Consider the following 12,456-nt stretch of genomic DNA (forward strand, 5'->3'; position numbering starts at 1 on the left):
AAATGTAACCTTTACCAGGTGCCTAACTTGTCTTGTCACAATATGTATGTACATATACATTCTCTTCCAAAATTGAGAAATAAATATAACTACTTTTACTTATGTCTAACTCAAATACTTCATCATTTGATTAATACGCTATTCATTTGCATAATGCCTTTATCTTTATTGAAACCTAATTAGAAAATCCTTAGATTTTCAATGTATTAACTATTTCATTTCTGTTTTTAGTGACCATGTCGTGGAACCTTCTAATCAGTGCCTTCCACAAGTCTGGACGTCGGCTTTCTTATATTGTACCTCGTCATGCTCTCAACATTTTTCTCCTAAGATCTCCAAATGTTAAATTTGCATCTCAACTGGTCACCAAAAATTTCCCATCGCCATCATCCGCAATACCCTCAGAGGCGAAGGACATAATAATGTATCGATATGAAAACGCAAGATTTTTTAGAATGCTCAACGTGTTTGCCATTGCTCAATTTGGATTTTGGATCATGTTGTCATTTTCAAGCTTAACACTAGTCGATGTCCCAGTTTCCAAAAAGACTGAAGAAGACAAAAAGAAGGATGAAGATTTACCGTTTTGGAGGACAATTAATTTGGGACAGGATAAATACAAGTATGGATTGGGAATTGGGTCATTTCTGATGGGTGAGAATAATTGCTATTTTATCAATTAGAGATGCATTTTATGGTCATCTTCTAAAATATTGTATCTTTCTAGGTTACTGTATTTTATCATTTAGTTGGATGTACATTCTGCAATCAGTACGGTTTCTTATATTAAGGAAGGATAGGAGACACGTGTCGTTTGTAACTTACACGCCTTTTGGCAAAAATAGGATTATGGACGTTCCGCTAAGTTCGGTAATTAATTGATCGATAAAAAATTATCTGGACAATAAATCATAAATATTTATTCATATAGATAAGCGCTGCTGGGTCGAGGGCCAGTGGTGCTAGTCAGATTCCAGTGAAAATCAAGGATAAATGGCTCTTTTATATATTGGACTTGAAACAAGGTCAATTTCCACAACCCAAACTCTTCGATCAAACAGTAGGTTTACAGAGAAAGTTTTAAGTGAATTTGGTTATAAGTCATAAAATTATGTTTTTGGGTAATAACCTGATTTACAATTAGTTAAAACAAGGCGATGTGAAAACATTATGCACTGTATTATACTTACAGAACATAAAATCAAATAATTCAATAGTTTTTCAAAGAACCAACTGCATAACTTTTTATAATCAATGTATTGAGAAATATGCACTAAAAACCAAACAATTGCAATTTCATATTACGCGAAACATGTAAATATACATATTCATGAAATTCACTCCACCACATTCTGAACAGATTGTTCTTCATCACCCAAGTCCCCTAATAAAGCCCTGCCATCATCCTCACCATCAGTGTTAACATTAACTGCCAATAAATTTCTTCGCCTTCTCATAACACGCAAAGAAATCATAACCACCAAACCAAAAAGTACAATTGCACCAAGAACTGCGCCAACCACGATAATCCAGACAGATGAAGACGACGCATTATTATTCGGAGTAGCTTTGACCTTACTAAAAATGCCAGTATAATTTTTGAAAGGTGGGAGTACCACTGGCATTTCGCCAAAGATTGAGAATGACCCTGCCTTGACGCAATAATTAACCAAGCAATCGTCCTGAATCGAAGCAGTATGTTGTGTATATCCGGGAGGACAGGCCTTTGTAGTTTCATTGTGCAGGTCGGGTAATCCTATGCTCGTACTCATCGCCATCATACGTTCCAAATTTTTCTTATCGTACAACGGGTTTCCAATCTGACAACTAAAGAAGCCACCAAATTTTGTGGCAAATCTTGACCCCAGTTCGTAATCAGTTCCAATACAAATGACTAAATCTTCAAAAATCTTGGCTGAAAATTTCATAAACAAGAAATTGTTTTAAAACTAATGTTGATAATGGAAATACAAATTTGTTATACACATTTTAGTCACCTTGAGTAAACATCGGTGGACAATTTTTTGCCTGGGTAGTTGGATTATCCGTCGTCGATGTAAAAAGTCCCCCAAACATTAATCCAGTATTGTTAGAAATTATGGTCTCATCCGCAGCGCACCAATAAGTATCCGTTATATATGTTGAGCAGCATTGTCGACTTCTCCACCAAAAGAAAAACCAATATCCACATTCTCGGCAGACGCGGTTAGTTCTCGTCAAGAGTTGGATCGGTACGTATAGCTTAGAACATGAGTAATCTTGCGTAAAGAAATTCTTAAGAGATAAATTCTTATCTTGGCAATTATTCGGACCACCCCCTTCATTTTCATTTTGACAGGTCTGAAATAATCCTCCAAAAGAGTAATTGTTATACGGGTCTTGACACATCTCTTTGTTGTCGATATTTGCATTATAATCGAAATTTTTCGCCTCGACGTTCATACAGCCTAAATGTTTATTGTAGCCAAAGTATCGGCCAATAGCCCCTTGCAATTCGAGTCTTAATGAGTCCACATTTTCTAAACTTTCATCCGGAAACATTGTCGGAGTGATGATAAAGTGAAGTGGATCCCCTTCTCGGTCGACGCCGATTGGATGACTTGGTATGGACGAGACCCACACGGATACAATCACGTCAGGAGGTAACATCATTCCTCCAAATGCTTGTGTGTGTGAGGATCTCAAATTGTGTTCATATTCTTGTTTTAAAGTTTCATTTGATGTCGTTGTGTAACTTGCACCAAACCTAAAAGTTGTAAAAAACCTTGCTGTTGCTGCAACTGTGATCATTTCTGAATTTGCGGAAAGCTTTTCTTGGTAAGCTCGAGAAACGTATTCTTCTTGAGTTAGGATGCCTCCAGTATCGATGCGAGTTAGGAGATGGGTCCCGTATTCACGGACCTACAGATACGGATTTATATATAGTATTATTTAAATAATTTATGACCTACTTAGGATTAGATATAAGTACTGGGAAAGATTTAATACTGGGTGTTTGTAACATTTTAATATTTTCAACTACTTAAATATTTCACTGACCACTAATTCTAGAAGGTAGTCCACTTCTTCTCCATTCCCAATTTTCATAGCATCCATTGCTTTTCCCAGTTGAGACAACAACTTATCATCGATCATGTCATCCACGGAAACTCCAACCGTATACATTGTGTAGCGTGCCGCAACTCGCGTGGTGACAGATTTTTGACCCACTTGGGATTGTTTGCATTTTTGATAATCGGAGGAAAATGATCCACTCACGCCAATTGCACCAAATGATGCGTCCGCGTTTACGTTGATTGATCTTAATTTTTACACCAAAATCAATCGCAAACAATCAAATGTACCTGGATTAAGTAATAATTATTGTACTTACTTGGCAGTCAAACTAGTATAATTTTTCCACGAATCAATAATTTCAGCAAATAGTTGGATGTTGCTCTCATCGACGGGTATAATAAAGGCGGTATCGGGTACGAGAAAAAGTCCGTCTGGCGTCACTTTGCATTCTTTGTACGTGAAACGCTGAACTTGTCCCATCTCTGCATAAGTATATATAATAGTCATACATATATAGTATTTACGTATATATGATATATGTATATATCATATTTGTAGACCTTTGTACCTTTATTTCTTAAATTGCACCATCCACGGCCTGGGAGGACGTTCAATTTCGGAAGTGGGGGACAATCACCGGCTGTAGCTGCCTTAGTATCACAAAGAACCGATAAACACGACGTTGTTATCAGCAAGGAGACCAACGCCATGGGACAGCAATGCAAATTAGGACCGTGACGCTTTATCCGAGTGAATTTCAAGCACTTCATGTCGATCAATTGTTTTGGAAAACAACTTATAGTTTTTCGTGCTAAAAACGACGGGGAAATTAAAAGAAAGGAGAGGAATCTTGTGACAACTCTTGTCTATTTTTTAGCAGATCGGCTGATGTACGAATTTTTTTTAGCAAAATCGGCTTGCCATTCTTTCTACAGCTTGCGACACCCTTCGTTAAATAATCAAATATGACTCATGTTTTTTAAATGAACGACGTTGCATTTGTACATATCTGTTTATATATTTTTTAATTTACGGGTCCAAAGTTTGGACTCCAAACGCCCCTTTCTTCTAATATTATTTATGCACATATGTGTCTAATATATAGTCATACGCCATAGCATGTAATTGTTATTTTGCCATATTTACTGATTAGAGTAGCATGGAGAATTGGAGATAACACACAGACATGCTGATTCTGCATTTGTTTTGACAAGCGTAAGAAAAAAATATTTATTATCGAATCATATTTCACATAGTTTAGTTTATGCCTAAGCTTTACTACATATTTATCCGAACTTGAACGACTATTTTTAGTTCAATGTTCACAGTTTGGTAAGTACTAAGTAGTTAGACTGGTATTAATTTTAATTGACATGGGATTTGCTGAACTTTACAAATGCAAATCAGCAATCTGACGACGACGAGTTGTTTTTATGCTCAACGTCTCAACCGGACGTGATAAGGTGATGCAGAATCCGGTTATATGTACATATATGGATTTTATTTAAGAAATTAGTCATGCTTAAATTATATAATTATCCTATGCATAATATGGGATGTACAGAGATACAAAGTGCATGCAAAAATTTGCATGATACATGTAACATGATTTCATCTGAATATGATCCGTCCATGAACAACAATACTCGAATCGCGAAATGAAAGGACAAAGATTGCGCTGTTATGGACAACTAAAACCTAGATTTCGGGGATAAATATTTGCCTGAAAAAATATTGACGTTAAATAACTGCAACTGTCACTGTATATGAACTATGACCTGTCATAATGTCCCGAAATGATATCGTTCGCCCTTCGGAATCCGCCTCCTCTGGTAAGATGGCCGCCGCGGCCAAGAAAAATGATGATGACGATTTGCCAGATTGGTATTACGCCACATTCAAAGGTGAAGTGACACATAGCCCGTCAGTTGTCTCTGTAAAAAGAATTAAGTCAATTCGCAAACTCTCAACCCCCATAAACCTCCCGGTACACAAATTACATGATTTCCATCGTACCAAGTTCTGTCCATAAGATGAGAATTAATTTCTTGCCAGAATCAGACTTGTGAAAAGATTAAAGTAGAGGATGCCATCTTCGACTGTCAGGACTGCACGCATCAGGTGACCAAAGTCCCTGTGAACCTGGGCGAACAGGGCGTTGTTCTTCCAGGAGATGTGGATCCGAATCTGAAATGGATTTGCAGAGCAGACCCACGCCCAACGAAACCTCCCCGTAGAACAAGTTCGGGAGAAATATTGATGCAAAGGTTGGTTTGGTCGCGGAAATTTTTACCGAATTTTCAATTTATCAAACCAATTAAATAATTGCTCAGAGTCGATGCAAAATGCAAGGAAGCGATGGACCTTCTAATCGAAAAGTTTGAGAAGGGACTCATCCCAGAAACTTATGAGCGAAGTTGCAATCCAAAATTCCAACATGGTATCCATCCGACCCCAACGCAATCGCTGTGTGCAGTGTTACATGGCGACTTGAGTTATCCCACGCTCACGGGTACGGATGATGAGGTGTGTTTTTTTTTATGTGGGCTAAATTTCAAAGGTCAACTAAAGAGACAACTTTTGTCTTTCTTGTATACATAATTTCTACCCGTAGACTCGAAGGCATCATAAAACTACGCAGAAATTGGTGGAAGAAATCACAAAATATTTGGACGATGCGGACGAAACGGAGGCTGAACAAAAGAGGATTAGTCCGACCTACTGTCCCAACCTGGACCTAAATATCGAAGATTATTTGCAAGAACCGAATGCAGAATTTTTACTCAAAGGGACCGGTGCCATAGACGAGCAAGGATTTCTTCTTTGCACTTATTCCGACTACTATCAAGTTGAACATGCCGTTAAAGCGTTACTTGTCGACTTTGCGAAGACATGTATTGTAGAGCGAAAGGTTTGTTTAATTAATTGGTCTCTGCTATTGTCAATTAAGGTGTATTTAGAACGATTTAAGCTATAACAGAAACAAATGGAAGCTCCTCCGCCCCCCAAAAAAGTGAGTATTGTTCCAAACGAAGGTTACGAAAAGCGGATGGATCAAAGAAAAATAGCTGCGGGCATTTTACGAGAGGAGTTGCAAGAATGTTGTCCATCTTTGAAGAACATGACAAAGGTTTCGATTCCGTGAGTTGACGAAATTCGAAATGTAGTATGGTATTTAAAATAACTGCCTAACTTGATGTCTTACACAGACGCACAAAGACAAGGATTTACCGTGACTCTGTCCCCATCGAGGTACCGAGACGAGGTCACCACAGCATGCTGAGGGAAAAATATGCGGAAGAAATTGCAGGAAAAGTGTTGACTTGTATCGATCGGAGAAGTTTGTTTGACGATGATGATGACGACAACGAGGATGACGAGTTCCTTGAAATTATGCCTTTTGAAAGTAAAATTATTAAAATTATGCCTTTTGAAAGTAAACTTATTAAAATTATCCTTCAAACAAGATCGCGACTCGTTCGAGACGGATGGTAGCGGCGAAATAGCAGAGCATTTACAGAGTCTTCCCGAAAAGAAACGCCATTCAAGGATCCCCATCCATTTGGAAGCACCAATTAAAGCAGAGTTTAAAAGTTGGACCTTAAAGCACAAGTCACAAATTTGTTGTTTTGACGACTTGGACCATACTGTGCCGAGAAATTGGCGTGAATGGGAAAACCTGAAGAAATTGCAGGGTTGGTACATATGTACATAAAACAGTACTAATTTTACATATGTAATTTCATCAATATTTATGAAAAACGTAGAGCTTACCGTGGAAGGAACCTCCAACCGGAAGGACAGAAGACTTTTCCTTCAATTAAAGTATTTCCGACATTGGGTACAAATGACGCGTAAGGCCAAAAATATCAAAAGTTATTCTCCAAACGGAGACCAAGAAACGCGTGGAATTTGGCAGGGTCCATATCCCTCTTGCGTCTTGGCGAATATTCGAGCACTGGACGACATGACTGAATTTAGTAAGGGCAAATTATTATAAATCGGTCAACACCATAAATACATTTCGGTAGCTAAATTTGCATAATACAAATTAACAATGCATTTCAGAACCAAAATCATCCAAAGCATTTTACAAAGGAGTACGACTCCTGGAGGCAAACATGTTTGAAAAGACTCGAGAAATTATTCAAAATATCGACCGTGACGACGATGACGACGACCAAAATGTCAACACGGGACAAATCCAGTTTCCTGAACCAGTCGCATATCCAGAGGGTCAAGACGAAGGTGAAGAAGAACAAAGTGAATCTGTAGCAGAAAAAGTGGAAAGGTCCCCATCACCTAAAACATCTCGTGAATTTGAGAACATTATCGTGCTTCCCGTCAAACCCAAAGTATCCTCGATGACGACCATTTCACACGATAACTCCTCTTCAGCCATTACTTTGTTCAGCAACACGAAGGAATTTTACGCCGAGAGTCGCGAAGAGGAGGATTTATTGTTGGAATATAAGACTCCAAGTCATGAAACGCTGTATGATGTAATCAGCACGGCGTCAGAAGGGTAGTGAATTGACAAATATATTTGTACGTATGTAAATGAGTGCTAATGGAGAATTCATGTCAAACCGCAAAATTCCACGGACTTTGTGACCTTTAAAAGCACACGCTCTAATTTGGCTTTTCATGAGAAGCCATGCTGTGAATCCGTAACAAATGGAATTCTTATTCTTTTGATGCAACTTGACTGCTGAGCTTCTTGCACAAATCATTTCCTAGTTTATATTTGCTCAAGATCATCTTTTTATATGAAAAATGGTCGAATTCTTGATATACAAATTATGCAAAGTGCATACTATTTATTTTTTTCTATACGCTATGCATCCTTCTTTCAAGTAAAATGTAAAGTATGTATATCAACAAAAGGAATATTATGCTATATGCATAATAATTGATGCAATTTCCGGTTTAGCTTCTAAAAATCAGTGTTTACAATTTCTTATCAAAGCAAATAATAGATTCTGATTTAACAAACATGTATAACACTAACTTAATTTGTGTACTAGTTTGCATTTACAAGTACCGTTTTTTGTAATAGAATGTGACAACTATCAGTAATTCGTGATACTAGCAGCGAAAATGGGACTTGATTAAGACGAATGTTTCTATTTCTGTCGATAATAATAGCAATTTTCAATCAACGTCTTTTCTTTCTTTGTTAACATAACGTGTATTTCGATCCACTAATAAAAGAGTCAAGTTCACGTTCATCTCGTTCATGATTTAAATATCGTATTTCTCATTCATGTTTCGCTTCCTGTTGATGAATGTCCATCGGAATCTGAGTCATCGTCGCCATGAATTGTGCATTCATCACGTACTTATTACAAATAATAAAATTCAATTCAGCTGTCAACAAAAGCACTAGGAAAACAATTATAGCACAATTTGTCCATCCATTTCTGGTCCAAATTAAAAATTGTAACAATGAGACGAACTAAATTAGTTGTACGCACGCATGGACGAAATAAAAGGAAAAACAAGGAAAGAAAAGACAAATTATGGTGACAACTTAGACATTTGTGTACTTCAAAAAAATGAGATTTTCTAAAATATGAATGACATTATTTTTAAATCTCGAATTTTTTTAAACGACCATTACGAAAAATGGGGCATATGCCCTTACGCCAAATTGTCAAATTAAAAGTTACGTAACACCTCAAGAGCAAATATGTGCAAGTCTATCTAAAAATATCACCTAAACAATTTCTTCCCTTTAAAATCACAATCTCAAAATTGAATGCTGTCTAAACTATTTATGAATTCTTCCAATCAAAATATTTACACGTTTAGAAATACACTTTTCCATAAATTGCGGCGTAAATCATCGCACTCATTCAGTCATGATTAACTTCATTGTGCACTTGATTACAATGCCCAATTTGTATTTGTGAGTAGATGGATAAGTGTAATAAGTGGAAGAAATAAAATTAAACCCTTTGAGCACATTCACCTTCACGCTTTATTAGACTTCTTTTTTCATTATTAATTATTAATCACCCACCACCAGACCAGAGACCACTGCCTCGTCGTCTCATTACAGAAAATGAGCTAAATAACATCGTGGTCAGTTATAGAAGAGTTTTAGTTACCTTGCATTGCATCTTTTACAGACGTGCTTTTTCCTATTGTCATCCGAGGAAGGGCTGAGCTGCTATCCTTTCGGTTTACTTATTTACCCTTGCAAGTCGAAAATTAAATCACAGCTCTAAATGAGTAATAAATAAAAAAAGATAATAATTTTAGACAGACGACGATTCGTAATGCCAAGAAAAACTGGGCGCAAGAAGATTGCTAATAAATTTGGGAGGCTGCCGAATTGAATTGAATTGTTGTTTGTATGTAATGCAATAATAATGGATGGATTGGTTATGAGGTATGGCATTTAACTATAAATTTGAGCTCAATAAAATGTGGTAGTCATCCGGATTTAATAATCACACTTACAATTCTTCTGTGATTAAATAATAATTGGAGTAGTAATTCGTAACGTGGCCTCTAATTCTGTTCGAGTTATTTTTTAATGGGAGACATTATCATCAACTTTTTTTCGCAGAATATTACTTGTCATGAAAATTGGTGTCTCTTCGACAAAGAGCGTGACAATAATATATGGTGTACGTTTAAAGGGGTATGTGCATAATTGGTCTTTAGTTTGGATCGGTACACGCCTAGTAATTTAAATTTTGTTTGGCAAATTAGTGCAAAAATTTGATGAGGGATTGTGCTTTCCGATTTTGCTTAAAAGTTATTTTCTTAAGGTCTACATATGCAGAAAATCGTGCACATTTCCAGTCAGTATTTTATAACTTACTAAACCTTGCTTCCGACTATTACGTATGTAAATATGTACATAAATACATACGTTCTAGTTTTTTATGCCTGCCTTGCCTTGGCCAGTCTACTAAACCTGGCCTAATTAAACCTACAAATGGATAATAATTACGAGACAAGACGAGTGATTTATTATATCTGCATGCATAACCTTTCAAAACCAATCTGAAACAAAGCGTGCCTCAATTTTAGCACGTTGGTTGGTTATTTAGCATTCATGACATTCTGCGAGGTCTTTGAATTAAGGCAGCCTCGGGGATGGAAGATGGTTCCCATTGTGGTCAGAAATACACAATACGAAACGCTTGTGTAACGTGTGGCGTTTATTTGTTTAGGATTTTACAGGCTATATTTATAGTACGATTCGTATTCCATGTTTACAGAGAAAAATGGTAATTTGTGCGTAGTAGATTTGCTACTTTAGATTGAATGGTTACTCAAAAAATAGATAAATTAGATTTGTTAAATCGCATATAGAATAGTGAAAAAAAGGAAGCGTCCAAAACCTTTCATGCCTCGTTTAACCTAACCAAGCTTGAGCATTGAGCACGCTGTGTTTGTCTTACAGTAAGGTCTTGAAAGGTCACGCCATAACAGAAACGAAACGTGAATCATATATAAGTACAGAAAAACAGTATGCACAAAAAACTAAAAAGTGTGACCTAATCAAAACGTAATCAATTGTCTTCTATTTCAATTAAGGCGGAATGGAGTGAAATATTGTTTATTTCTATTGCTTTTTTGATTAATTAATGATTATTCAATTTTCGGCCAAAAGTTTAAAGTTCAGGTTTTTTTATGAAATTATTTGTCATTGAAATACCAAGATAGTGCTAATGACATCGTTAAGAAGGTTTGACACTTCTATATTCCACAGTTTTTAAATGGTTAAACAGCTTGCAATATATTTTTCTTAATCGCTTGCAAATTAGTTTAGTAGTTGTACGAGTAAGATTTGTGACAAATGCTGCAAAATAAGTGAAGTTATTAAGCTAACTACGTCTTTTACAAAATATTTTTTTACAGGTATATCCGCCTGTTCATTTTTTAGTGCAATTTTAACAATGCGATGTCAATTCATTTGTTTAACCACGCTTTTAACTTACTTATTTTGGTCCAGTGTATACAATTGTAGTTTGGATGAAGGAAATCTCTGACTGACATTGCGTGAAAAGAACAACGGAATTAACGCATCTTTATCGTACAAGTCCATCTTCAAGAAAAAAATAACAATGCTTTTTCTGCGAGTATTCCAAAATTATGGCATTTTCTTTCACACCTTGATGCGTCTCAAAAAATAGCAAGAAATGCATATAATAACATAATATGTGGTTACGTGCAATAATAAGCAAGTATACAGTAGGATAATCAGTAGGATAATTTTTAAGAAAAAAGTGAAATTGGGAAGGTTACATTGTCAATTAAATCCATTTAATTAAACCTGAACTTGAAATGTGCATTTTAAGTGAGGAAATAACTTCTCAGACAAGAATGGGGTTGGGAACGCCCAAATAAAATGTAAATCTTCTGTTCGCTCTACGAACTTCCATCAGAATTACTTATCCAATTTCTTATGGCTTTTATATATTATCGTTGATAAGTGTTTATTTACTTTATGCATTTTTTGTTGAACTTGCGTAGGTGGTGAATCGGAACGAGTACTTAATTACATATTTGCAGGAAATTTACTTAATCGAAATTACCGACATGTATTTATGTACATTATACAGATAAAGCCACCAATAAAAAATGTTTGATAATGATAAAGTCTTAAATTTGGGCAGTTATTAATCATTCTTTAATAAAGTGCATCCTTTATTTGGAATTCACGTAGGTAGCTGATTGATATTGGTTGTGGTAGTGAAACATTGCTGATCGATTATTACATCAGACTTGCACTATGATTATGGTCATATTTTATGTTTTGGACTCAATAATCTCATTCAGCCTCAACTTTTATTACGGTTTTGTGTATCAAATTCACAACCAAATGGGGATTGGTAATTTTGAGTATGTAATGCGAAACGCCACGGTCAAGTTACAAGTACACACATAATCGAACATACTTCCAAAATAAATAAAAAATGATCTAAATTATTACAAAATTATATATTTTTATTATTAAATAAATATGTGTAACATTTGATTTCTGAGCTTTATAAAATGAGATGAGACAAAAAGAAACAAACAAACCCAACCACGTATATAGATTTTCATGAAATAGAATACGAATATTCAGCTTTGTATTTATTGCAATTTCAGCAAATAAGCTTGGTTTTTGTTTGCCGTGTGCGTATCTTATTACGCCCATAAACGGAACCTCTTCAGAGATGTGGGATAGATTGGGATGGACTTGACGGACCATTGTTGTATGCATGCAGCGTTATTAAACTGCATAACGTTGTGCTGATACCCCTGCTGACTTTTTTTATAACGCTATCAATTGTGTGGTAAACCTCTTTCATATTCGTCCATGCAATATAATGATAATAAGTAATCCACCCATTCATGTATTTTACCAAGTTAGAAGAGCCACGCCACTCA

At 36.0% G+C, this 12,456-nt stretch overlaps 2 protein-coding genes across 2 annotated transcripts; one reads left to right on the top strand and one right to left on the bottom strand.

The window, feature by feature from the left end:
• Positions 1–893: 893 nt before the first annotated feature.
• Positions 894–4,061, bottom strand: LOC110848284 (macrophage-expressed gene 1 protein). The gene is made up of 5 exons (XM_022095462.2): positions 3,626–4,061; positions 3,374–3,539; positions 3,040–3,301; positions 1,998–2,901; positions 894–1,915 (listed from the first exon to the last, which is right to left on the bottom strand). Exons 1-5 carry the CDS (start codon positions 3,825–3,827, stop codon positions 1,338–1,340), a joined length of 2,112 nt encoding a protein of 703 aa, XP_021951154.1. The 5' UTR covers positions 3,828–4,061; the 3' UTR covers positions 894–1,337.
• Positions 4,062–4,749: 688 nt separating this feature from the next.
• On the top strand, positions 4,750–8,282 carry LOC118435377. The gene is made up of 7 exons (XM_035851377.1): positions 4,750–5,583; positions 5,672–5,968; positions 6,038–6,198; positions 6,267–6,463; positions 6,525–6,752; positions 6,825–7,037; positions 7,126–8,282. The coding sequence occupies exons 1-7, from the start codon at positions 5,416–5,418 to the stop codon at positions 7,584–7,586; spliced, it is 1,725 nt and encodes a 574-aa protein (XP_035707270.1). The 5' UTR covers positions 4,750–5,415; the 3' UTR covers positions 7,587–8,282.
• Positions 8,283–12,456: the final 4,174 nt, after the last annotated feature.

This window comes from Folsomia candida, unplaced genomic scaffold, assembly GCF_002217175.1.
Source record: "Folsomia candida strain VU population unplaced genomic scaffold, ASM221717v1 Fcan01_Sc004, whole genome shotgun sequence".
Taxonomy (NCBI): Eukaryota; Metazoa; Arthropoda; class Collembola; order Entomobryomorpha; family Isotomidae; genus Folsomia; species Folsomia candida.

What these genes read in the sequence shown, in the direction of transcription:
- LOC110848284 (XM_022095462.2), bottom strand. Translation starts at nt 3,827, where the DNA reads ATGAAGTGCTTGAAATTCACTCGGATAAAGCGTCACGGTCCTAATTTG. An exon ending in GTGCAATTTAAGAAATAAAG is followed by an intron (nt 3,540 to 3,625) that starts GTACAAAGGTCT and finishes ATACTTATGCAG; the next exon opens with AGATGGGACAAGTTCAGCGT. An exon ending in TCCACCGATGTTTACTCAAG is followed by an intron (nt 1,916 to 1,997) that starts GTGACTAAAATG and finishes TGAAATTTTCAG; the next exon opens with CCAAGATTTTTGAAGATTTA.
- LOC118435377 (XM_035851377.1), top strand. Translation starts at nt 5,416, where the DNA reads ATGGACCTTCTAATCGAAAAGTTTGAGAAGGGACTCATCCCAGAAACT. An exon ending in TCACGGGTACGGATGATGAG is followed by an intron (nt 5,584 to 5,671) that starts GTGTGTTTTTTT and finishes TTCTACCCGTAG; the next exon opens with ACTCGAAGGCATCATAAAAC. An exon ending in ATGACAAAGGTTTCGATTCC is followed by an intron (nt 6,199 to 6,266) that starts GTGAGTTGACGA and finishes TGTCTTACACAG; the next exon opens with ACGCACAAAGACAAGGATTT.